This window comes from Triturus cristatus, chromosome 8 (genome assembly GCF_964204655.1).
Source record: "Triturus cristatus chromosome 8, aTriCri1.1, whole genome shotgun sequence".
NCBI classification, from domain to species: Eukaryota; Metazoa; Chordata; class Amphibia; order Caudata; family Salamandridae; genus Triturus; species Triturus cristatus.
The window spans coordinates 455,798,472-455,825,445 of NC_140591.1; the positions used below are offsets into that span (position 1 = coordinate 455,798,472).

At 45.2% G+C, this 26,974-nt stretch overlaps 1 protein-coding gene across 1 annotated transcript in view; it reads left to right on the forward strand.

Annotated features, from left to right (window-relative positions):
- The window catches only part of RB1 (RB transcriptional corepressor 1), a 1,278,597-nt gene that overhangs the window by 53,713 nt on the left and 1,197,910 nt on the right, over positions 1–26,974 (forward strand). Inside the window, exon 3 of the mRNA XM_085621884.1 lies at positions 15,801–15,913. Within this exon, the coding sequence (XP_085478010.1) occupies positions 15,801–15,913 (113 nt within the window). The remainder of the gene's footprint in view (positions 1–15,800; positions 15,914–26,974) is intronic.

The following is a 26,974-nucleotide window of genomic DNA, read 5'->3' on the forward strand; positions in this document are numbered from 1 at the left end:
CCCATGCATAATCTGGGTCGATACAGGGGAGTGCAGATGGGACTGCTATTGTGTCAGTGTTGATTGTGTATTGTTCCAAATCCTTATGTCAGATAATATAATTGAAACAGAAATGTGAACTGCCGAGCAGGCTGGAATGTGCAACGCCCTACACAGCATGGATGGACAGACTCTGCCGTTACTGGGGGGGAGTGCTCCTTAATGTATTTACCATGGAACACTACTGTCAGAACGAAATGATATATGTGCAGGCTAAAAATCACATGTGTATTCATATATTCTTAAGACTGAAATGCTGTATTTTGGTCATACATTAAAATGTAAAAATCAAATAAAAACAGTTTAAAAAAAACAACAAAAAAAAGCATTGCTGATATTGGATTGTCAATTTAGGCATTTTTTGGTTCGGCCAGTGTGAGGAATTTTACCATTCTGCAGTTCAGTTGTGTGGCCCCCGGGTCGAAACATGCCAGCACCACTTGCCTTCTGTTGCGAATTCCTTTTTGCTTGAAGAGGTCCTTTATCAGCTGTGACCTCTCTTGTTACAGTTCCTTGCATGTGCAGATTAAGTGCAAAATGGCTCCTTGTTCCTTATCACACAGCCTGCAAGTGCTCTGGGACGATGCCCTCAGCCAAGGTGGAAGGTGCTGAGTACATGGAAGAATGCCCAGTCTATGTCTTAGGAATTATATTTTTATTGGTTTAGGATAGCCCTTATTTTAAGTATTTTAGGGGTGCAAGTGTTTTGTATGCATTTAGGGTCATCCAGGCATGAGATCTGACTCAAAATGTTTCCTTGTCCTCCACCAGCGAGAGTTGTTTTACCCACATCCAGACCAATTTTTTTAAAGTTAAGTGGTGAAGCTGTGTGTTCCAGAGCTCATTGAGCCTGGCAGTTTCCAGAGATTCCTGTAGGTAACTTCTTGCACTTGAAGTTTCCCTCTGCTGGAAGTCTTGCCATAGCAGTTGATTTAAGGTGTTTGACGTGGAGGTTCTGATCTTATTCCAGCGGAGAATGTAAGATCCATGCCTAGCCAGAGATTGTTTAAATAAGCCAAACTCTAGCCTAATTTTGGCTGGTGAGGTGTAGGACTGAAGGGAAAACATGGTTCTGTATGCTTTAACTAGCGTACTGTACAGTAAGTTGGCATCTCAACCCCGCACTGCTTCGCTGCCATAAGTTATCATGGGGAGTAATTTGACTTGTGCTACCTTCAGGAGCGGGCTCATTGTAGGCCCCGTCAATTTATTTGTGAGATTTTCCATTGAAATTGCTATGACCAGCCCTCTCCTTCTGATTTCTTCTTTATGGCGAGCAAAGGTCCCTCCTTTATCAATGATAACTCCTAGGTACTTATGTTCACTTGTTGGTTCAAGCTGTGTACCTCCGAAGTGCCATCTCCTCTGCCGTTTCCTTTTGTTATTTATTGACATTGTCCATGCCTTCCTAAAGTTGATTTTTAAGTTGTTCTCTGTGGCATAATTCTGCATTTCGGTGAGTAAGTGTTGGAGACCGACATAGGTATGGCTGTTCAGCATGACGTCATCGGCGTACATAAGATTGGTCAGTATTTTGCTTACTAGCCTAGGTGCATGTGAGTTGCAGGTGGGGGTGGGTGCACGCATGCAGCCCTGCTTCAAACCTTTATTTGTAATGACTTTTGAAGAGCGGTGAGTCCCGCCGCCCAGTTTCACCTGAACCCAGGTGTCTGTGTGGAGAAGTGACAGAGGGTGTTTAAAATGGCCTGTGGGATTCCCCAGCACGCCAGCTTCCGCAACAGTCTGCCCCTCTCAACGTTCTCGAATGCAGCACTAAAATCGATGAAACACAGATGTAGTGGGAGGTTGGCAGTCTTGCCTGCGTCGATGAATGGGGAGATTGAGGATATTTCTTGTAGTGCCTGCCGTTTTGCGAAAGCCTGTCTGGTTTATCAGTATTATCTCATTTTCCTCTACCCAGGCTGTCAGGTCCTCTAAGACAGTGACCGCAAAGTATTTTGCTTTATTGCCAATTAGTTCTACCAGACAGTAGTTGCTCGGCTGGGCCTTGTCGCCTTTCTTGTGAATCTGAACAATTGTCGAGCCTTTCCATGATTCTGGGAGTCTGCTTAGCAGGCTGACCTTCAGGAAAAGAGGGTGCAGGATGGTTGCCCTGTCAGCCACCTTAGCTTTGAACAGTGCCGGTGGGATGCCATTTGGACCCGGAGCCTCTTCTTTTCTCCCTTTTGTGATCTGCTTTCTATCAAGAGTAGCGGAGGATCGCTGGCCTCACAAGCCGGTGTGACGACTGTGTCTGGCGTGTTCGGCACTGGCATCTCATTGTGGCCCACTCCCAAGCGTTCTTCTGTTGGCCATCTGTTAGTGTCTGATGTGCAGGCGCCTCCCTTTTGGTAGTTAAAATGCTTAGTTAAAAATTCAACCCAGATTTCTTCTACGATGTGTGACTCAATTCCTTAGTGGTGTGGGTGGATTATTTTGTTCACCATTTTCTAGAAGCGGGCACTATCATTATGATTTATGTTATAAGGCAGTTTTACCCAAGTTGTATTTTCTTGCTCTTTATTTATTTTTTAATTTTTTTTTTTAAAACCTTTATTCGCATAAATCCGATACACAGCTATTCAGCCGACATCCCGGAGGTTCGGCAGCTAAACAATCAACACGTGAAGTCCTCCATGGCTCTTTCTTGCTCTTTATTAATTTCCCATTTCAGGTTTTTTGAATGAGGTCCTTTGATTCCTCAAAAGTAAACTGGTACTTGAAGCCCCTGGCTGTCTTCTCAGTGTTCTTAAGGTGCTGTTTATTGATTTTTTGAGGAGCTTGAGATGGTTTCTTAGGGCTTTTGGGATCTTATTTCTCCGACTCGAAACCTGGCAATGATCTTTTTTGGTTGAGGGTGCGGCCTGACATTCTAGCAGTGTGGCGGTGAAATGTTCCCATTGTGTTGTTTGGTCGTTTAAGTCAGTTACTTGTGACTTGAAAAGTTTGATTGCTGCTCCTGACAAGGACTCTGCGTTATATGCTGCACATTTGATCCTCCTTAAATTTGAGGTGTAGATGGGCCCCATGGCTAGTTGTTGCTGGATGGAATTAGGTGCTGTGGCTGTTAGCAGTGTTTCTTGTGGACGGTGATCGCTCTTCTCCTTGTCCCCCATTCTAAATCCCAAGATGTATGGAAACAGTGAGAGGCTTACAAACGTATAATCTAGTATGGAGCTTGTTGTGGCAGATTAGTATGATGGAACTGGAGTTGAGTCTTCAGGGAATCTACCATTGAGAGCTCTGAGGTTCAGGTGTTGCAAGTCTTCCAGGAGACTGCTTTCCTTACGGTTCTTGCTTCCGTGTGTTGGTGCGCATTGGGTAGGAATGTTGAAAATTGAGGATTGGATGCAGATCTACTCGGCCCCCGGTGTCTTGAAGAGGTATTGGTTTAGGTCCCCAGACAGGATTTTATTTGAAGTTTCCATCTCGCTTACGTACTTTATTTGTTCAGTTAGCCTTTTTGAGTCTTTTGCTTTTTGTTTTGGGTGAATATATGAGTTGACTAAAACCACCTCTGTTTGATTGCCCTGGAGGAGATAGTGAGCTTAACTTCTGTTATAGCTGCTGAAGTGGAGCCCACAAGCGCTGCCGATGTTATGCTCTTTGTGGATACATATGTTGCCAGCCCCCCGGAGCGATGTCCAAATTTGCCTCCCTTTGTGGCTGATGTGGCGAAGCACATGAAACCATGTATGTGATGTGGGTCGGTGAGCCAAGTTTCCTGCAGCATAATTCTGTCGAAGGCCTTGACATATTGCAGGAAGTCCGTATCCTCAGCATTTGTAAATAGACCATTAATGTTCCACAAGCATAGGCAGAGTTGGGTGTTTTCAGCTCTTGTGCCGCCTTCATTCTGTGTGAAATGTCAGTACACCTCCACGGAGGTGGTTATGGTCCAGGAGATTGGCCCAATATATACAGATCTGCTCTGAGGTGCATGTGCTGCCCAGGCACTGTCTTGTTGGTCCGCCTGTGCGTTGTTCCTCTGTTGTGGAGATCTTCCCAGAGCCCCTCTAAGCACCAAGGGGGGGCAGCAGTGTGTCTTCAAAGGGTCTGTCTCCAGAGGAGTTGGAGGACAGGGAGAGAAGCAGAGTGCATGAGTTGGAGCTTACAAAGCTCAGGCTGGGGAAGGAGTGTGACATGGAGAATAAGAAATTGGAGTTGGTGGTTAAGAAATTGGCCATGGAAGGGAAGAAGGTGCTCTTAGAGCATGAAAGAGGGTTGAGGGAGTTGGATCTGAAAGTCAAAAGTCTAGAGATCAATCCCAATGGTGATAGCGCACCATCAGTACCTGGAGAAGGGAAGGCATTCATCCCCAAGGAGGTTATTAACCTCTTCTGTGCCCATGACGAGACTATCTCGTCATGAAACCCACCCGCGTGGGAAACGCCCGGCACAGGAGGGGGAAAGGGCGTGGCACCAAAGGGGTTAAGGATTTTATGAAGCATGAGGACATTGGTCCGTGGTTCAAGGCCTATGAGGTAGCAATGAGGTCCCACAGAGTCCCTGAAAGAGATTGGGGAGCGTGGTTGTGGAGACGCTTTATTAGTGAGAGAAGGGAGACATTGCAAAACGTTTCCACTGAGGATCAGATGGCTTATGCCCCCATGAAGGAATCCTTGGTAGCCAGGTATGGGTTGACCCCAGGGCTGTACAGGCAGAAATGTAGAAACTGTAAGAAGCTGGAGTCAAGTACTTGGGTGGAGTATCTGTCCCAGTTTTGCAGCTCATTGGATGTTGGGTGAAGGTTAGCAAGGTGAATGATTTGCAGGGGCTCTATGATTTGGTTGCATGGGAGCACTTATCAGATAATTGTTTTCCAGGGCTACGCCAGCACCTGATTGACAGTAAGCTGACTGACCCTAGGAAGCTTGCTGTGGAGGCGGACTGCTGGGTCAATACCAGGGTCCAAAAAGGTCGTGTGGGAGACTCTTCCAAATGTGGGCAGGGTCTCTAGCAGAAGAGTGGGGGGGGCCAGGGTAAACCGAAACAGTTCCAAAAAGGGCCCCAAAGTAATTCCCAAGGGAATCAAGGTAAGGGTTTCCAGCCTCCCACTGAAAAGAAGCCCTGGGCCCCAACAGTTTAGCCTGTTCATAAGGGTCCCAAGGCATGTTATGGTTTTGGTCAGGTGGGCCACTTCCAAGGGGATCCTAGGTGTCCCAAGTAGGTTACCACCGCACCCACTGGTGCCCCACCCCGGGAACTGACTAGTGTAGCCTTGAGGCAGGAGTCTGGTGCCCAAGGGGGGTGGGATCCTGCAGCGATGTCCCTGGTCTCTTAAGGAGACAGTGAGATCTTCCCAAGAGCTCATCTGCCTGTTAACACTAAGAAGTACAGGCAGTGGGTGACCATCAATGGCTATAGTGTGGAGGCTCTGATAGACACTGGAGCCAGTGTGACAGTTGTCGGCTGATGTCTGAGGAGCATGTGGTCCCCAACACATTCTACCCCGTAGTTGCAGCTGACAACTCAGAGTGCCTCTGCAAAGTGGCACAGGCTCCCTTTGAGTGGGGAACGGGGGGGGGGCGGGGCTCTCGGGTACCTTGAAAGTAGCTGTGAGACCAGCCATGACTCTTGACTGTCTGCTAGGCAATAATTTGGAGAGCTCCCCTTGGACAAAGGTGGAACGGAGGTCTCATTTAGAGATGTTGGGTCTGCCTGAGTGGGCATGTGTGACCACTCGACTCGGTCTATGGCAGCCGGTAAGGGCATTCAAGAGGACCTGGAGACTGAAAGAGTGACCCAGGTGCCTGCCAGAAAGAAGCTGCAGGGGGCGTGGAAACCGGACGCCGAAGTTCCCACGGTCCAGGAGGAGGCTGAACTTGAGGGAGATACCCATGAGCCTTCAGGGGAACAAGCGGCTGATCTGGCGGACCTGCCTGAGCTGACCCATTGGCAGCACAAAGGAGGCCCCTCCAGGGAGGAATTCAGCCAGGAGCAGCAGAGATGCCCTTCTCTTGTTGGTTTGCGGCAGCAGACTGCAAACCAGGCAGCAGATGATCAGTCTGGATCACATTAGATTTACTGGGAGAATGGTCTCCTATATATCGAGCCTAAGGTTGCTGTGCCTGGGTCAGCCCGTGTGCTGGTGGTACCCCAGCGCTTCAGAGCCTTCCTACTAAGCCTGGCTCATGATGTGCCTTTGGCAGGACATTTGGGGCAAGAAAAGACCTTTAAAGGCTTTTCACCCACTTCTACTGGCCCCAAATGCGTAAGAGTTCTGATACTCATTGTAGGTTTTGCCAAACTTCCCAGGCAAGTGGTAAGAGTGGGAGGAAGTGTAAGGTTCCTGTCCAACCATTCCCTCTGGTCAGCACTCCCTTTGAGAGGGTGGGCATTGGCATTGTGGGGCCAACAGGTTTATCCTGGTCTTGTTGGACCATGCCACCCAGTACCCGGAAGCCATCCCTCTCTGGACTGTGACTGCTGTTCAGTGCCAAAGTGCAAGTGCCCCCTTTGTAAATTATTGTTATGGATTGGTGTTTCCATGATTGGCATGTTTGATTTACTAGTCAGTTCCTAGTACAGTGCACAGTGTGTGCACCCAGGGCCTGTAAATCAAATGCTGCTAGTGGGCTGTAGCACTGATTGGGCCACCCACATAAGCAGCCTCTAAATGTAACTAACACCTGCCATTGCAGAGCCTGTGTGTATTCTGGTACTGCCATGTCGACCTGGCAAGTGCACCCCCATGCTAGGCCCTAACCTTCCCTTTTCTTACATGTTAGTCACCCCTAATGTAGGCCCAAAGTACCCCTGTGGGCAGTGTGGAATGTATGTAAAAGGTAGGACATGCCCTGATGTGTGTGGCATGTCCTGATAGTGAATTACTGCCAATTTAGTTTTTCACTATTGCAAGGCTACCTGTTCCCATAGCATAGAATTGGGGGTTTGCTTATAACATCTTGCAAACATAACTGCCCCTGGAAACAAGGTAGGAAAATAATGTTTAAACTCAGAATGTTCAAATGCATCTTTTAGTGAGGGTGATTTTTACATTCTGTGTTTGAAAATACCACTTTTAGAAAGTAGGTTTTTTCTTGCGTAGCCATCCAGTGTGCCTCTGCTAGGATGTGGATTGACTGTCTGGGTTTGGAGTGTCAGGGGCTGGGAAGGTGCAGTGGGTCCAGAGAGTCTGATGAGTCAGGGCTAGGCTGAATAGACCTGGGCTGCATTTAGAGTATGGGGAGGAGATTTCCTTTCAACTGAATGGGCCTGGTCTGCCTTCCACAATGCTGTCTCCACCTCCTGCCAGGAAGCTGCACCAGAGAGGACAGAACTGGTTCTGACCAAGCATAGGGCTTCTCTGCCACTGGAGAACAAAGGAATTTACAGTATAAATATTGGGGCCCAGACCCCAGAACTTTAGATCACTTCTGGGAATCAAGAGGAACCTTTGCCAAGGAGAAGAGCCGGAGAAGCTGAAGAGGAATACTGCCCCTGTGCTGTTTGTTTTCTGGGGTTAGCCTGCAGTGGCTACTTGCTGCCCAGGAAAGGCGAAAGGAATTTGCTGTTTGCTGTGTCCCCTGCTTGAGGAAGATCTCCAGGGGCTTGAAACTGAGCTTGCCTCCTGTTCTGAAGTCTCAGGGACACAAAGACTTCACCATCAGCTACCCTGAACTTCCTTGCAGGGAGTTCTGACCTGCATAGAGGGGTCTGCTGTTGGTTTGGACCTCTAGAGACTGTTTTCTGCTGGGAGCTGGAAAATCAACGCAACACCATTAAGCGTGACGCATCCGTACCCGTTTCCGATGCATCGCCAAAGAAACCGTCGAAGCGCCTGCCACGGCTCAAGAAATCGCTGCACGCCGCATCGAGTGCAATGGTCTCCGAGATCACCGCACCGATTCCGACGCAAGCCCTGCTGTAAGAATCCACGCATCGTCCTAGATCGTCGCATCGCATCGAGGTGCCAAGTGTGTCGCATCATTGGGGGACGCAGTAAGATACTGACGCATCACATGCTCTCCGGTAAGGAACCAACGCATCACCTCCCCTGCGCAGCAGTATGGAACTGATGCATCACCTCCCCCGGAGCAAGGAACTGACACATCACCTTCCCTGCGTCCCTTTTTGTTTGTGTGCGCGACGCATCCAAGGTACTTTGTGTGAAAAATGTTACTTCTGCAATTTGCTTTGAACTGAACTATTTCTACCATTTTGAAGTTATGTTTTCATTACTGTAGTGTTGATTTTTGTCATTTGATCCTGTTTGGTTTAGATAAAGATTACTTATTTTTCTAAGCTGGTGTGATGTCCATTTGTAGTGTGTTCAATGTATTACTGTATGTGCTCACAAATGCTTTACACACTGCCTCTGAGATAAGCCTGTCAGCTCGTGCCAAGCTACCAAGGGAGTGAGCAGGGGTTATTTTAGAAGTGTATCCCCCTCACCCTGACTGAAGGGTCCCTAGTTGGACAAAGGTGCAAACCATTGCCAACTAGAGACCCCTATTTTTTATCAGAAGTCATTTGGATTCACTGTGGACACCAGTCTTACCCTAAAAAAAAAACACATTGCCAAGACAACAGATGGCTTGGTATCATCTCTTGCTGCTAAAGTGACGTTGTTTCTCCAAGAACAGCCATGCAAGGCATCGTACTCGCACCTTGATGTTGAAACAGTCTGCTGTATTGCCTTCCAGACTCCACACTAGCTGCCCTTAGGGGCATCCTACACGCAGCAAAAGACACTCAAATGACGGATGGAATGTGGAACAAATCAAACATTCACCTCCAGTCAAGAGCTCTGGGTTAATTTCATCGTTCTTTTGCTCACCATGCCACCCCAGTTTGGACCCAGCCATAGGCAAATCAGTCTTGACCCTGCTCCTCATGGGAACAGTCCAACCCGTCCTGCCAAGCCAGAACCTCCCTCGACCGGAAATAAACATCCTGGGACCGGTTTCGGGGTATCCCCTCCTCATCAGCCAGGCTTGCTTGATCCCAGTGCTAACTTCAAAATTAAGTCAGAAAAAGTGGAATTGGCTAGATTTAAGCAAGAAGTGTGGGATCCTGAGGCTGCTCTGTAGCCCCAAAATTCCCCAAAACTCATCATTTAAATTATCTCCCATTTCAAGGTGTTGAATTTACAAACAGCAGACATCTTGCACCCTTCAAACAGCAGACATCTTGCACCCAGTGGCCTGTAGACACTTCCATATTTATAACTTGTGTGAAATACAGCCATTTGTTTAAATAGGACAAATTTAAAGTGAAGACACATGCTTCATAAAATATTAAGGCCGTAATTGGTTTAATTGAAAGAGGAGAAAAACGTTGACTCAATGTTTCATAGAAATATTGTTATCCACTTAAAATTTCTCCCATTTGAAAAAAGTGCAATGTTTTTCAGCAATGAATATGGCGCAGTGTCTACTGGCCACTGGGAGCAAGAAGTCTGCTGTTTGTGAATGCAGCACGTTGATATGGGATAAAATTAAAAGGAAGAGTTTGCCTGATCATTAAGTTAACTCTTCATTTGAATTTTCTTATATTCAGGAACATCATTTTCCAATGTTCCAATATTGAGTTGACAAGGAATTTGGTTTAAGATTTAAATACCTCACTGCTTCAGTTATTCACCTCGGTGCCCTGGGTCATAAAACTGGCTCCAGCTCTAATCATGATCTGGCCCTGCCATCTGCAGCCTGAAGATAAATGTAAAATAAACCCAGCCTTCCCGTAACTTCAAAAGGAAAATGGGACCCTGTGCATATTTAAAAATGAACACAAGGCTGTGAGCTACTCTGAAGGTGTCTGTGACCTACTGGTAGCTCTCGGTCGACTGGGTGGAGACGCCTGCTCAAATGTAACTGTTATTCTCTATCTAGTCAAAACAGTCACACTATTCTGCCTGACCAAGAGACCAAGTCAAGTCCAGGATGCTTGGGATGCCAACTTTATTTCAGAATGAGTACCTAGTGTTCTGCTTTGTAGGGACAACATTTAGTCTCCTCTTGGATATTGTTCAGTGATTCTTGCGATCTCCGGATCGAGATGAAGCACAGCACTGAGAGTGCATCTACAAACTCTTTAAACTGTCCAAAGTGGATGCTGAGTAATGTGTGCAAACTGTGATCAAACAATGTCCGCTATCTGTATTTCTACCCTCGCTTACCTCTTTTTAGATCTGGCATTACCCAAGACCTTTTGATTTCTTTTTAAATATATGTATAATACACTTATTTAAAGGGGCTTTCAGCCAACTGTCTACATCCATTGATCTGTTGGTGTGTCATTCACATTTTGCCTCCGCCCACTGCAGCATGGGGTCTGCCTACCTCAGACACTGTACAACTTCGCTTTGAATGACTCCATTTTGCTCTTTCACAAGGAGCACATCCGCACACAAGGTAGTTCTCTTTAGGGCCAGTTTTTTTATTTTAATTTTATTACTTTGGTGATGCCTTTGTGTTTACATTCTGATGGGATTGCAGTGCATTTTCTACCAGCTTGCCGTTTTTGTTCACAGGGCACATTCCAGCTTAATCGGTTCCTGTCTCCTGTTGATGGTGTTGTAAATTCCTTGTCGAGTGGCCTTTAGAACTGACAGCTACTATATCACAACATGCCAAACGGTGTCCATTTGAAACTTTTTAATTTTTTTTTCTTTTTTCTTGTATGTATGCAATGAAGTGCATTTATAACTGCACTCCTGTATGTCATGCTGGTATGGATTTTAATTGAGGACTAGAGATCTAATTGTGAATCAATTTAGTCTGTATGTCATGCTCGCATGGCCTTCTAGTTAGACGTCTTGTATGTTGTGCTTATATAGACATCTAACTTTTATATTACTAATTTTGACTCTGCCGTTTATTTAAATGTTCTGCCCTGTCTAGCTGTCTATCGTTGCAACCCTATCAGTCTGTCTGTTTACATACTTACCTGTCTAACGATCTGTTTGTCTGTTTATCTACCAGCATGTCTGTCTACCTGTCTATATATCTACATGTCTATCTACTAGTCTATCTGGCTCTTATCTATCTATCTATCTATCTATCTATCTATCTATCTATCTATCTATCTATCTATCTATCTATCTATCTATCTATCTATCTATCTATCTATCTATCTATCTATCTATCTATCTATCTATCTATCTATCTATCTATCTATCTATCGCCTATAGACCCGATTGAACTTTGTCTGGCTTGTGTGACTATGCTGTATTGCTTTTTTATTTTATTTATCAGCTATGACACTTGAGTGATTCTTTTGTTTAGGCCTACTCTTGAAAATTGGATGGGCAATAGTTCTATCTAATAATTTAATAATGATGTTATTCTTTTATGTATGCTCGTATCTTTTATAGCCGCATCCACTTCCGAATAAAGATTTGTTACTATCCATCTGTCTGTCTGTCTTTGCAAACCTTATCTATCTATCTATCTATCTATCTATCTATCTATCTATCTATCTATCTATCTATCTATCTATCTATCTATCTATCTATCTATCTATCTATCTATCTATCTATCTATCTATCTATCTATCCAAACCTGTCTGTCTTTCTGTGCAACCCTAGATTGATGAGGGCCCACTAGCTTACCCATCAAAAACATTTAGCAAAAGACCATGACAGAAAAAACAATTGCCAAAGCCAAAAGACTGGCGGCCAGTGCCAGAACTCATGGCTCTGCCAATGCTTGATTTTCTTCCCCACCAAACCTCTCTCCAGCATTGATTTCTTAGGCCTCGCCCGCTGTTAACAGCAGAGCATGGCATATGAAGCCAGGTGGAATTGCACTCCTACCCTGGTCATCCAAACTGTGTGCACTGCACGGACTGCTTGCACAAAACCAGGGCCACTGGAATTATGCGCTTGTATTGCGTTTTTGGCATTGTTATAAATTTCCCACATTTGCCGCATAATCCATCATTTGGCGAAAGCTCTTCAGATTTTACCCTAAGAAAATTGTTTCTAGCTCAAACGGTTCAAAAGTTACTAAAATTCAGTCATAAGTGTTTCAGCGAAGTGCAAGGCTTATTCGAAAGGTTGACCCGTCACATTTCTGTTGTTTATTGCTGTATTTGGGTGTTTATCTGGAACTGATGAAGTGCAACCAATACCCAAACAGTGTAAAAAAAGGGCAAAGTAATACTATCACAAAATGTGCCGCATTACGCTGCATAATAATTTGCCTTTTCTTGCTTTATAATTTATTCAACCCTGTTGCATAATTTGGTCCTACCCTGTCGTATAATTCCAGTGGCCTTGCAAAAAAGCCCACGGTTAAACCAGCAGTTGATTTGAGTACCACTGCTTTGGGCGATAGCCATAATGTAAGACATTAAAACTTGCTGGCATTTCTCAGAATAAATATCTCACCTGTTCTTCTGGCGTGATGTGTCTTTGTCTTTGGTGTTAACTGAAATAAATAAATAATGGTGATGTCTGGAGATTGTTGTGCAGGCAGGAATTAATTAGATACGCAATATTCCTGAATAAACTACTTTTATTACCATGGCCCCAGCTGAGTTTGGGGGAGGGGTCAATCAGTACAACAAGCATTGGCATAGCCAATAGGTCTCGCCTTCGGGATTTTAAGTGTTTAGCCATGCAACAGTTAATGTTGTTGCACCAAGGATATTGTGCTGCATAACTAAATACTTATAAGGTCCCAAAAGCGAGACCTATTGACTATGCCAATGCTTGTTTTGTCTTTGAGTCTGTGGCCATTTTCCTTTCTTTTCCGTACCTGTCTGCCGTACTGTGCTTCAAATATACCTGCTGCGGTAGCAGTGATACTGAGCTAGTTTATGTTGACAATGGCTCCCACATAGCCCGAATGTGGGAATAGTGTTTGTTGTGCAGTCCTCCGATATGGTGGTTCATCAAGAGTGGCCCTGCAGAACAACACCAAGGGCATAGCTGTGGAGTAGTGACTGCCAAACACTTTACATTCATTCATCCCCCTTCTGGACTTTAAGACGTTTTGTACGGTCAAAGGTTGGGAGAACAGTCAGCTGGCATTTTTGCATTTACTTGCCTCTTCTCAACAAATCTGCTGGAATTTTTTTTAAAATGTTGGTGACCCTTAGGTTAGACGTCCATATCTCTCTGCCCCTGTTATCCATAGAAATGAGTGAAGCAATTCAAGCCCTTGTGTTCGGGGGAAAAAGGTGAGCTTTGGCAAAGGCTGTAGTCTGGCTTTGACAAGCCTGCTTTTTTTTCCTCAAACATACGCAAAATGCAAAAAAAAATTGCAAACATAAAAATGACAAATAAAGCAGTAGCCCCATCTTTCCTGGCGCTTAAGTGACCCTTTTAGGTGGAGGTGCACAAATGGTCAGGCAGTTGCCATCACTCACAGCACAAGAGAGCCAGTGTCTAAAGTGAACTCACCCATTGCTCTACTCTGTATGCTGGGGTGGGTGAAAGCAAAATGTAAATGGCGTATGCACAGACCAGTGGATGAAGAGGGTTGACTGAATGCCCCTTTGTGTAGGAATACATGTATTCATTTTAATTTTTTTAAACATGAGGTGGGTGAGCTATCTACAGCTGTCTCTAGGACTGACTTATGGCTAACGGATAAAAGGGGCAGAGTATTTAGAGTCTCCTAAAGTGGATGACCGCTTGTGACGTCATGAGTAGTCATCCAGTCTGCTAGTTCTAAGCGGCAAAGCTAATATCTCCTGGGACCCCTGTTGTCATTTGGATGGTAAAAGCATTGTCTGCACGTGGAAAAAGTAAAGTGCACCATTTTTAGCTGAGCCAATTGACACTTTTGCAGCATTTTCCCCATCGAAGTTGCGACACAAGCAACTGTGCAGCAGATATCACAGATTTTTACTACCTCAGAGTGAAACACTGCCGACCTACCTCGTGCATTTGTCCTCGGTGTAGAACAACACCTTCAAAAGCCCTGTGTGCTCGAAGACAGTCCGATGTAGCAAAGTTTGGTAAACGAGCATCTAGGCTCTATTCTTCAGCCAGAAGGTGAAGGAATATAGCAAAGTCAAGCATTTTATATGGTTGCCCTTATCTATAGTCATATGTCCCTAGCACTCAGTGCAATGTGCTATTTGTGGAGATTGTTCGTAATGTGGCATTTAGTTTCTGTTTTTCCTATAAAAATTATGTGCTGGCTCCTCTTTCGAAGCAGCTTATATTCGGTGGATGCATCACACGTCTTCTGTTTCTGAGCCACCATGTTTCCATTCCTGGTCTGTTGACAGTTACAGAAATGCATCCTGGGAATTGTAGTGCATGCCAACTTTAATTGAACCAAGCGAAAATCAAGTACCAGGGTAGACTGGTTTATAAAAGGTAATCCAAGGACTTAAATGTAGGTGTCTGGTGACATGAAGTCTTCTACTCACCTAGTGCTCGTACAGTTCGGGCAGGTGCTTTTATATTTTCTGTAAGTGTTACAGATATTTTCAGTCTTCTTCCTAACACGCCTGGCATGCAGTGACCGTAGTAGTGCCCGAGTCACTTTTTCTTTAATGAGTAAGGTTCTTTTATTAAAGAAGTGAGAAAATCTTGTCCCTATACTGGAAGGAGTAAAGGCTTGTAAGAACTTGTTCCATAACATGCATTGGTAAAGCCAAAACGTGTACTTGTATTTTTAATCTCGATGCTTGGCATCTCAGTATTGTGATAGAGCTCAGCCAGAGCTATTGCTGAGCCTAAGCATGTCTAGTGCAGTCAGCTGCCTATACAAGGAACTGCCAGTGGTGAGCTCCCTGACTCCGCCAGCCTCCAGAGAGCTGGAGCTGCCTTGAAGTTTTAAGAACAGAACCTGCTTCAAGATTTCCGCACAGGTGTCTTTTAAATATTGAAGAAATTAAGGCAGAAACTGCATTTCTAGGCACAGCCGCTGCTATCTTTCCACATTATCACTTTTCTGGACTTTTTCGTCATGTGCTCTTAAAGAGGAGCGCATCATTGTGGATATGTGTATGAGTGCAAATAATTAGTATTAAAAGAAAGATGTACGTCCGGAATTGTTGGTGGACAGCATGGGGAGAGAAGGTCATTTCCGCAATACATGTAGTGCGGCGGGCACCGTGCTGATAAACAAAACACGCGGCAGCACCCCAGCAAATAGAAGTGCTCTTTGTAAATAATAAATTACAATACCTGAATGAAGATTGGGGGCCGCTGGAGCATCAGCGACGTACCAGTACCTTACACTGAATGGTGCAAAACTAGAGTTGGGCGAGCCACGAACAAAACAAGCAAAGGAGTTGGGGGTGGCGACGGCGGCAAGCACATGAGTGGTGCGTGCCGAAAGTTTAAAAAACATGCACTAAAACACAACCGCGACCCCGCAGCTGCGTTTGTTAACTGTAAACTGAGAGGGGGAGCAGGAGGTGAGCCTGTGAGTGGTGCGCGCAGCAAAAGTGAGTGATCATGATCGCGCTGTAAGGGTGCCGCGAGCGATGTGCTTAATGAGCCATGATGGAAAGCCAGATGGCGCCTGTGCGCCTAACCGCAAGCTTTAGGCCACAAGCAAAAGCGTGTGGTTGGATTTTCAAAACCCACTTACTAAATGTCTCGCCAGACCAGCGCATGCGCTGGCTCAGGTGAGACCTAAAAAACGGAACAAAAAACGCAGTGTCACATGCAAATGTAACTTGTGTGCAATAAATCTGAACCACGTACCTATGGGTACAATTGATTTACACAGATGTTTTAATGCTAAAATTCTTCTCAAATTAACCTTTTGTGTCTGATTTTGCCCAATAATGCTATTTAAGATATGCTTTTATTAAAACGATTGTGCTTTTTTTGTTTCCATTAGGAAAGGATTATCAAAAGTGAAAAGGTTTTGGGAATCTGCATTTTTCTGGCAGCCGTGGAATTAAATGACCTCACCTTCACAATTACAGAACTTTTGAAAAGTACACATCTAAAGTAAGTTTTGTGCAGAGTGCACGTACACTTATGCTAATTATATTGGAACATGAAGGTTTTTGTGGTATCTCCAGTACTCCTTCCTCCTAACTCATGAAATATACTTTCCGAAGGCCTCTCACTGCCCCACCCTCACAGAGAGTGAGTTACGACATGGGTGCCTCCTTGGGCTCTGTCCCGCTATGTGCCCACTGTCGGCCAACCTCATTACTTTTCTTTTTAGGTGTGGCCCATTGACAGCTTTAACTGTTTGCAAACCACTTATTTTTGCACATAAATCCTAGTAAAAGTACAAACCTAAATGTACGGGGGAGGGGGTCCGCATAGCCCTCTTAATCCATTGGGTCTGTTCAAGTGTTGTTTGTATCGGACAGTGAGTCAGCCCACTTCAGCTACTTGCTCTCTTCACTGTGAGTAACAACATTGTGTTCTTGCACACATACATATCCACGTAAAAGTTATCCTCTTGAGTGCCAGGGCTGATACACTGATCTATGATTTCATGTCTGCTTTTTTCTTTTTTGCATTTTTTTTTTAAATTTAATTTTTGGAATGGTTAATTTTATTTGCAAATCTGTGCATGCCTGCTCAAGATTTCAGCATTTTTTCACTTTCTATTAAGTTAATGCATATGTTTTGTAAAGAAGAAACACTTGCCAATGCCCATTTTAAGTCTGTATTTAATTCACAGGACAGAAAAAAACACTTTTTAAAGTCTTGTTTGAAATAGTCACTCTAGGCCTAAAGTGTGAAAATTGTCCCTACACTTCTCAAAAGCAGTATAAGAGGAGGAGTTCGAAGATCATTGCACAGCTAGGCTGCAAATGCACAGCATTTAAGCAAATTCTTGTGGAGTAGCGAGGGAATGAACGAGATGATAAACCCAAATGCTACCAAAGAATCCCAAAAAGCCTTGCATGCCTGAAATTGGACTCCAAAAATTGCCTTGCAACGTTAACTTGGAAGGAAAAAAAGACCCTCTCATCATGTTGAACCAGGGTGCCAGACAGAAGCAGAGGCCCTGGTACCCAGTAGCAAACTTCTCACTCCCTGGATACTTCTTTATAATACTGTGTCAGAGCTCACGCCCTGGAAATGAAGGCTGCTCTATTCCTCATTTAACCTCCTTCAACTTTGCTGTCTGGTTCAAGATCTCTTCCCATCCTGATGCACTTTTCCAACAGTGCACAGTCCATCACCATGCACAGCATTCCTCTTGAGACGGAAAGCCTTGTGCACCACTCGAATACTGCCACTTCTGACTAGTTTCGCTTCATTAGTGAGAAAATCATCTACAGCCTTCCAGGTTCTAATGTAATTTAAACAAACCTTAGACTGTGGTTGTATGCAGCTTTGTTTCCAGGTACGTTATGGACTTAATGGTACTATGCTTAAGGTTATCACAGTGAACCGATTCTGCTACAGTTTTGCTCACTAATATCTCCAACTCCTTTTCAGCAGCTTCGGCTACGTCAAGCCTTTCTTCGGCTTGTAGCAACCACACATCCAACCATTGTATCTAAATTTTGAGTCCCAGAATACTCCTATCTATATGACCAGTCTTGCGAAGGGCCTCTAAGGGTGCCTTTCAATCTTTTCACCCTTAGTGAGACCTGCTCTACCAGTACCATCTTGAGAACAGCCAGTATCTGAAGTGCCAGAGGGCTGTGAACAAAGGCTGAAAGCATTCTTCCCTCCCAACCTCTTTCACTTTTCCCCTCACTTGTTTTAACATTGTTCTGTCACTGATATCAGCAGGTATCTTCTGTGTACTAATCTCCAAATTGACAAATAGGCATTACAGCCATGCATTGCAAGTCAGCCGTGGATGGTGCAGATCCCCAGTATCCATGGGTGTACTTCACAGAATCTCCCCCAAATTACCTCTCTGCCCAGAGTGAGCATAACCGTGATCCCCAGCATGATTATCTCTTGCACAAGCTGGCAGGGCCAACTATGGATGTCTCACCCCTGATAAGATGCCAACTCCTTGGCGGTTGCTTTAGTTTTTCATGTCTCGCACTTTCCTCTAGGTGTGGCGGGCCTGAACTCCTCAAATCAGTTCGGACTCCACTGGGCACCATGTGCTTGGAGTTTACGGCATCATCTGCACTTGTGCCATGCACAGAAAGTGATAATATATATTGCACCCAGTGTCAACTGATCAGGGTTCCAAACCTCAGAGTGGCAAACCTGCTGGACGGGAAATATCCTAGGAAACTAGGTAATAGTGGCCATCATGGAGTTCATCAAGCTCCTCTTCCACCTCCATTGTTTTTCATGCTGTTCGTTTCTTGACCTCATTGTCTTCTCACAGTGCACATTTCTCCATGACTGATTCCTTGCCCTTATTTGTGGCTGGTCCCCTATGCCATTGACGTTAGACTTCAGAAAAAGCTGATCATGCTAATACCAGTTGTGAGAAGCTGACTTGCACCATTTCTGTTTGCGGATTCCATGGCCTGAGAGTGTATTGCTTGTCTTTCTGTGAGTCTTTCCTACAAGTTATTGAACAATCTTTTCCACCCAATTGTTACTACATTAAGTCTTTAATAGTTTGTAATATGTAACTAACAGAGATTGCATTGGCTGTTAATGGTACAATATTTTCTCAAGTGTTATGCATTTTCTGTTTATTATCCTGACAATTGGAGAATGGTCCTTCAGTTCACCACCCTTCATGTACCTCTGCTGGAGGAATACCCCTCCGACATGCCTCGGAGGTATACTCTTTTTGAATGTGCTCATTGCCCTTAATTTCATCAGTATGCCAAGATCAAAACTTCAGTGTGATCCTAAACTGATTAGTACCAATACAAGGTTCTGAAATTATGACTGGACCGAATAAATCCACTGCTAGGAAATCTTCTGAGTCGGGTGTAAGTCCACTGCATGAAACTCAGAGATTCTAATGAGGCCTAAGTCCTTTGGAATTCATCTTGAAGCGAAAGACATATTTTGTATGCTGGTAACTTTGACTTTCACGCGAGTCTATGCTGCTGCATCGCAAGTTGTTTCAGACAAGGTTTTTGCGTGCTCCATATCTGACTCTAGCGACTCTACAACAAGTTAAAAAGAGTTGACCGGTGCATTGCCCGCTGTTCCTAGGGGCACAGTCGTACAAGCCCTAGTTGGTCCCACCAATAAGTGTCCATAGGGTCTTGGATTGTATATCTGTCAACTCCTCCATCTCCAGGAAGGGCTACGAGGTTAGCCTTTTTGTTGTGTGCAGGCACTGGTGGCCAAGTAAACAGTGATATATATACAAAATAAAGTTCCATTAGGAATCACTTGGAAATACTTTAGAATATTTGCTAAGGGCCTAACTTACTCAGTTGCCCTGTTGTCACAATCCATGAACAGCACAATCATAACAGTAGTAGTTTCATTTTGATTAATGGTACCTTTACATACACATATAATATTGTGACAATTTCAATAAGTGAATAGTTGCTACAAGTGACATCGCAGTGCTAGTGCAGAATAAGTGCATAAACCAAACACAGAAAGACATAATACAGTGCACAAAACATATAGATGCATTAACCATATGGACATTATTATAAAAGTAGATCTATTCAAATAATTAGCATTTCTCAGTGTCCACCATCAAATGCAAACATGGTTAAGGCCAATAAGTCGATGGTTCAACCCCTGGTGATTATTTAAATGGGTCTTTTCTGGACAAAATATCAACACCCTACATGAAAATTTGGGAACCATCAGTGTCTACTCATAAGTAAATGAAATAACACAATAAAAGGTCCTAGATGAGTGACACCATAATACAGCTAATCTGACCAAGGACATACATCAATGTGATGTTGTAATGGCAATAAAGTCCTATGAATGGGATCATAAACTACCTGAGAAGTAGAAATAAAAGAGTGGGATGATGAAAGCAGCGCTATGTAAGAGTAGATCTGCATTTGTTGGAGAAAACGCCTATCAAAATTAAACTCTATGGGGTGTGTCTCAAGAATCAAAATATTTATGTGGCAACATGCTCAAACTATGCAGAACACATCAGTGTGTTCAAAAACATCTCTTAACATGCACCAACCATTTTTCAAAACACCGCAGAGTGTGTAAAATACGCTCAAATCCATCTGAAAACTCAATTAATGCTGTGCACAGACCAATCTCAAGCTTTAACGAAAACCAATACCACCGCTTCTAGGTGGATCAAAAGGAATTGGAAAGCCAAGGAGAGCCAAATATGAAGAACATACTACAAATACTTGAAAAAACTTGGTGTTAAAAAGGGGTTGTAGCAACATACTGGTCTTTGTGGCAGTAACTTCCAAAGTATGGTATGCAGGCGTTAATGTTTATTCTTCACAAGTCTTCCTACTAGAGGGAACACAGATGTGTTAAGAAATGGGAAGTGCAAAACTATACTGAGGCATGGTAGTTCACAGTCATGCCCAGTGCACTGCCTTCGACTGCCGCCAATTTCCGAGGCTGTCCTGCACGTGACAGAAGATATATGGGTAATAGAAAGAGGACTGCTGATAGACTCGGTCTATGGTAAACACCCTAGAATAAAGCAGTCAATCAGGCTTGATGTCACCAAGAACAATATTTGTCGCTAAGAATGTTTCACAAAAAAAAAAAACTTTTCGTGTCTCCCAGAAAAAACATTTCTAAAGAAAAGTAGTTCATCTGTGTGAAAAAGGGGCTAGTTTCCAAAGGGCCATGTTAAACAGTAAGTAAAACATATAGTTTTAAAGAAAAAGAGGTTAGGATAGACAGGAAAAAGAGCAGAATTGTTCTCAAATCTTAATAAAGAAGGAAACAAGTTGTGTGAATACAAAGCTCATTATTAAATCAGAAAAAGTAAGAGCAGTGATTTAATTTAGCTGGAAAGAGCAGACGAAAGATGACTACATTCATATTTATACCTCTCCATCGATTTCAAGTGGTCAATCCATCTGCATCCCCTGTATGAGTTTAGTGTTGTGGTTGCCACCTTGTGGATTCCGTTTGGGAATTTTGATCACTTTCCAGGTTATATGGTCTTTTGTATGGCCATGTTGTGAGAAGTGCTTCACCAGAGGAGCTAGAGTTGTTCTACAGTTAATTCTGCTTAAATGTTCGAGCATGCGTGCCTTTTTCTTCTGTGAGGTTTGTCCAATGTAGATTTTTTGACAAGGATACAATGGGCCAGATGGATTAGCATTAGGAACACAGATTTCCTAATTGCGATTCTGAAGCAAATCGGTATTCCTGATGTTTGAAACTCTTGAGTTTCATTAGCGATTCCTAGTGTTTTGCGAATAGACCTACCTCATGCATGTTCATGAGTTAGTTCCCAATTTGCAACCCATTGGGAATTGCAGCAATCACAGGGATTGTGGCCTGCTCAATCAGTCAATCAATCAGGTGTTTTTTTTTTAAGCGCGACTACTCGCCCGTATGGGTCTCAAGGCTTTTGGGGGGGGGGGGGGTTCGTTCGGGGGGGGATGTGCAGGTTCAAGTCCATGAAGGAGGGGGTCTGTCGAAGAGCCAGGTTTGAGGTTTCTCGTGAAGATGGGAAGCGAAGTTGTCTGAGGTGGAGTGGAAGGGCGTTCTAGGCTCTGGCCTCGAGGAAGGAGAATGAGCGGCCTCCTGATCTTGGCCTTTCTGGTGCGGGGGACCACTGCGTAGGAGAGCTGGGCTGTTCAGGTATGCTGGTCCGGTGTCATGGAGGGCCTTGTGTGCGTGGTTGAGAATCTTGAAGGTGATTCTCGCCTTGATGGGGAGCCAGTGGAGTGGGCGCAGGTGCTGGGAGATGTGGCAGTGTCTTGGCAGGTTGAGGACCAGTCTTGCGGCGGCGTTCTGGATGTTTTGTAGCTTGCAGGTGAGGTTTTTATTTATTCTGGCGTGAGTGCATTGACGTAGTCGAGTCTGCTGGTGACGAGGGCGTGCGTGACGGTCTTTCTGTGCTCGAGGGGGATCCATTTGAAGGTCTTGCGTAGGAGGCAGAGGGTGTGGACGCAGGGAAATGCTAGGGAGTTGAGCTGGCAGTCCATTTTGAGCTCGGAGTCCAGGATGATTCCAAGGTTGCGTGTGTGGTCCGTGAGGGTTGGTGGGCTTCCGAGGGCGGGGGCCCACCAGGTGTCGTTCCAGGTGTCGGGGTTTGGGTTCATGATGAGTACTTCTTTTTTGTCGGTGTTGAGTTGTAAGCAGCTGCTTTTCATCCATTTGACGACGGCTTCCATGCCTTCTTGAAAGTTGTGTCTGGCGGTGTTGGGTTCGTTGGAGAGGATGAGTTGGGTGTCGTCTGTGTATGACACAATGTTAAGTCCGTAGATTCTGACGATGTAGGCGAGCAGAGCCATGTAGACGTTGAAGAGCGTGGGGCTGAGGGAAGAGCCCTGGGGGATTCCGCAGGTGGTTGGTGTAGGGTCCAAGAGGAAAGGGGGGGGGGGGGAGTCTGAACCGCTGCGTTCTCCCGGAGAGGAAGGAGTGGATCCAGTCGAGGACCTTGTCCTGGATCCCTGCGTTGTGGAGTCTGCGTGTTAGGGTGTGGTGAGAGACTGTGTCTTACGCCGCTGAGAGGTCGAGGTGGCTGAGGGCTACTGTTTCTCCTTTGTCCAGTAGGGAGCGGATGTCGTCCGTTGCGGCGAGGAGGGCGTTTTCTGTGCTGTGGTATTTTCTGAAGCTGGATTGGGAGGAGTCTAGGATGTTGTGCTCTTCGATGAAGGTGGCGAGTTGGCTGTTGATGGCTTTCTCAATTAATATCGCTGGGAACGGGAGCAGGGGGATGGGTCTGTAGTTCTTGAGGTTGGTGGGGTCCGCCGAGGGCTTCTTCAGGAGGGGGTTGATCTCGGCGTGTTTCCAGTCGGGGAACGAGGCGTTCGTCAGGGAGCGGTTGATGGTGTAGCGGAGCATGGGTGCAATGGTGTCGGCGGCTCTGTTGAAGATGTGGTAGGGGCAGGGGTCTGTGGGGGGCCCGGAGTGGATTGACTACATCGTCTTTGGTGGTGAGGGCTGTCCAGTTGTCAATCGTTGGCTTCAGGGTGTCGGGGGTGGCTGGTGAGGGTTCAGTGTGTTGGTTGTCTTCGTCAAAGTTGTCGTAAATGTTCTTGATTTTGAGGTGGAAGAAGGTGCCGAGTTTGTTGCAGAAGTCTTGTGAGGGAGGGATGTCAGTAGACTCGCTGGTGGGTTGGGCGAACTCCTTGATGATGCTGAAGAGTTATTTGCTGTTAAGCGCGTGTGTGGAGATTCTGTCTTCAATCGCTTTTTTTCTCGTTTTTCTGATGAGTTGGTGGTTGGCGCTGGTGGTGGCGGCTCTGAATTCGTTGTGGGCCTCTGTGGATTTAAAGTTCCTTCAGGCCTTTTCAAGGTGGCGGCACATGCTTCTTGACTCTCAAAGTTCGGTGTTAAACCATCTGGCTTTCTTGGTGTGCGTGTTGTTTTTCTTGAGGGGGGCTATGGTGTTGACGTTGTCGGTCATCCATCTGTGCAGAGTTCGGACTGCGGTGTTTGGGTCATCGTCTTCCGCGATGGTTGGGGTGGAGTTGCTGAGTGAGGAGGTGAGCTGGTCATCGGTGATTTTGGTCAAGTTTCTTTGTGGGGGCAGGTGCTGGTGTCTGTGTATGGTGGGTGTTCTGAAGGTGAAGTGGACGCATCGGTGGTCTGTCCACGGGAGTTCGGTGGTGTGGCTGAAAGGGATGGAGTTTCCAGTTGTGAAGAGGTGGTCGAGGGTGTATCCTGCTGAGTGCGTGGGTTCAGTTACGATCTAGCGGAGTCCAATGTTGTGCAGGTTGTCCAGGAGGGATGTAGTGTTGGGGTCCAGTTGGTTCTCGAGGTGGAGGTGCGAGGTCTCCCAGCAGTGTGTAATTGGTGGATGCGATGGCTGGGGTCAGCAGACCACCAGGTCTGTGATTGCCGTTTAATAAAGCAATCTTTTTAATTTATTTTTATATAAAACACAGCCCATTTTCCTTAAAGGAAAACAGGATGCGTTTAAAAAGAAAAAATGAAGTTTAATTTATATTTTTTAAGAGCAGGCAGTGGTCCTACCGACCATTGCCTGCTCTTAAAAAATGTTTTTCAAAACATTCTTAAAGAGAAATGAGTCCCACGGAAACCCCTACGCATTTGCTAATGGGTTGCCACCAACTTTGATGGTAATGTGTGAATATTTTGCGACCGTAATTCGGTCACAAAACATTCATACATCCAATTCTGATTTGGTATTTGGAAAGGACGCCCTAAACACCCCCCTTTCAAATACCGAATCAGTATGTTTTCGTAGTTTTAAACTGCGATTTGGTAACATGTTACCAAATTGCAATTTAGGATTAATGCATACATAAATGCATTTCTTTTCCCCACAAACAGCCATATTAGGCAAATTAAGCCGTTTGCGAATGGAAAAATTCTTGATACATCCGGTTCCAAATCACATAAAAAACACCATGAGTATTACAATTGTTAAAGGCATTCAGTTTAAAATTTACATCGCCATTTAAAACAAGCATTGGCATAGCCAATAGGTCTCGATTTTGGGACCTTATAAGTATTTAGTTATGCAACTGTTGCATGGCTAAACACTTATAAGGTCCCAAAAGCGAGACCTATTGGCTATGCTAATGCTTGTTTTTAAGCTTATGAGCATGATGACAGATTTGCAAGTGGTGATGAGGGGGCAATTTAAGAGATGTGAGCGGGTTCTATTTAAGTGAAGTAGGGCCAGGTTGCCGTAATTGTGGGGGAAGTGTGGAGCAATAAAGGAGCTGGGTGAATGGGGATTGTGAATTATTTTTTAAAGCGAGTTGAGGTGCCTGCGATATCCCGGGAAAAACAGTGGACGGGACGGGGAGAGTCAGCCATTCAGTGGCACCAGCAAGGGATATAACGTAGGGATGGTTTAAATAAATTAATTTAAAAAACATGCTGAATGGGAAGGGGATTAGGTGGGGGGAGCAACTCGGAGAGCAAGTGTAAGGGGAGAGAAACTCACAAGAAAGAGAGTAAACAATCGGCCGTGCGACCGCGAAAGTGAAAGTGATCGCGATCAAACATCAAAGCGGCCGTGAAAGTAATCGCGGTAAAGCGCGGCGCACGCGCACTGTAGCTCTAGGCTGGCCTGGTAGCACTCTTTTTGGAGCCCTCTCAATAAGTCTCGCCAGACCAGCGCATGCGCTGGGTCAGGCGAGACCTAAAAGCGTTTCTATTCCATATCTGCGTGCTGTACATCTGCCACATTTCAAATGACCTCTAATTGGTGGGAGGTCTAACTGTGATTGTATGGTAGGACCGGTGGGGGGAGGAATAGTAGCCCTCTACTTTGTCCCTAACATTAGATCCTCTTTTAAAGGAACTTGGAGGGGCATCATTGCACTTTTAGTGTTTCTTGAATCAGATGTCAGTGCTTACATATAACCGTTTTCATAGCGTTGCTATAAGTGTTGTATGTACTCGCAAAAAATTACACGTTCTATAGCTGGTTGATCAGGTTTTGGGACCAGTAACTCTGCTCTGTTGGTATACCAGGCCCTTTTTTAGGTCTCGCCTGAACCAGCGCATGTGCTGGTCTGGCGAGACTTATTGAGAGGGCTCCAAAAAGTGCTACCAGGCTAGCATAGAGCTACAGTGCATGTGCGTGGGCGCGCGCGCCGCGCTTGACCACGATTACTTTCACTTGCACGGCCGCTTGTTTACTCTCTTTCTTGTGAGTTGCTCTCCCCTTACACTTGCTCTCCGAGTTGCTTCCTCCTCCTAATCCCCTTCCCATTTGGCATGTTTTTTAAATAATTTATTTAAACCATCCCTACGTTCTATCCCTTGCTGGTGCCACTGAATGGCTGACTCTCCCCGTCCCGTCCACTGTTTTTCCCAGGATATCGCAGGCACCTCAACTCGCTTTATCCGGGAGCTTCCTTTTTCTATGCATTGTCCCCTATAGCGCAAGTCACATGACGAATAATTCTGCGCCTAGCAACAGATAAGAGATGTAGCGGTCCTATTCAGGAGGCCCGGTGACCCCTCTCGTGCTAAGCGTTGTCCAGGCCAGAAGGTCATCCTGCGCCAGCCGCTATCTGGGCCTTGTCTGATAAGGTAAGAGGCTTGGCCGGCTCTTTTCTTTCAGCCGCGACCCTTGTCTGGGAATCTAGCGACGTCCTTCCTCGGTGATGAAAATGAATTTAATTTTGCAGTGAAAGGACTCACGCAGGCAAATTCGGGATCATGACCCAGGCACAAATGTAATACGTGAATTCCTGCTCCGAGAGCGTAATTCAGCCCTCCGCCCAGCTAATGGCAAAGAAGGGCCTAATGTTAAGATAAGGGCGCAGGTGTGCTGCCCCGCCGGTGCATATATCACAGGTTTGAATGAGAATAGGACCTGCCTCTGCCAGGGTTCAGAGGCAGTGCTCGTCAAATGCCGTGCAGAGGTTTTTTTTTTTAAGTTTGTGTCGCGTTACACGCGATATTTGAGTCTGCGCCAGATTTCCGAGACTGCGCAGCCCAGCAGCGGCCTGTATTTGAAATGCTGTTTTGAAGCTTCTGTCTTGGACACATTAGCTCATGATTTAAGGTTGACACTGTCCCCTGATCCACCCAAAGTTTGGAAGTGCTATTGAGAGATATATTTTCTCGGGGTACATCGCACCCCCACAGGCCTATTTTTTCCCCATTCTTCTTGGGGCAACATTAAGTTAGATAACAGCAAGCATCTGTTATTCAGCAGTGCAATGCCAACAAGCATTGGAAATGCAATAGGTCTCGCCTTTGATTAACTTAAAGCCATTTGCTTTGCTATACAATACCATTAGCAAAGCAAATGGCTTTAACTTTATCAAAGGCAAGACCTATTGCATTTTCAATGCTTGTCTTGCTTGTTTCAGTAATCTCAGTGGGTAACCCCTATCGTAACCGTGATATAAGGGAATAAGATTCCCTAAAAAAGTTGTTTTTCATGGTTCATTTCCTACATACCCAGAGAAATTGGCCAAATGGCAATCAATCAATCAGGGTTTTATAAAGCGTGCTGCTCATCTGTGAGGGTCCCAAGGCACTTGGGGGTGGGGGGGAATGGAGGGGGGGTGGTGCAATTCCGGATCAGTCGAA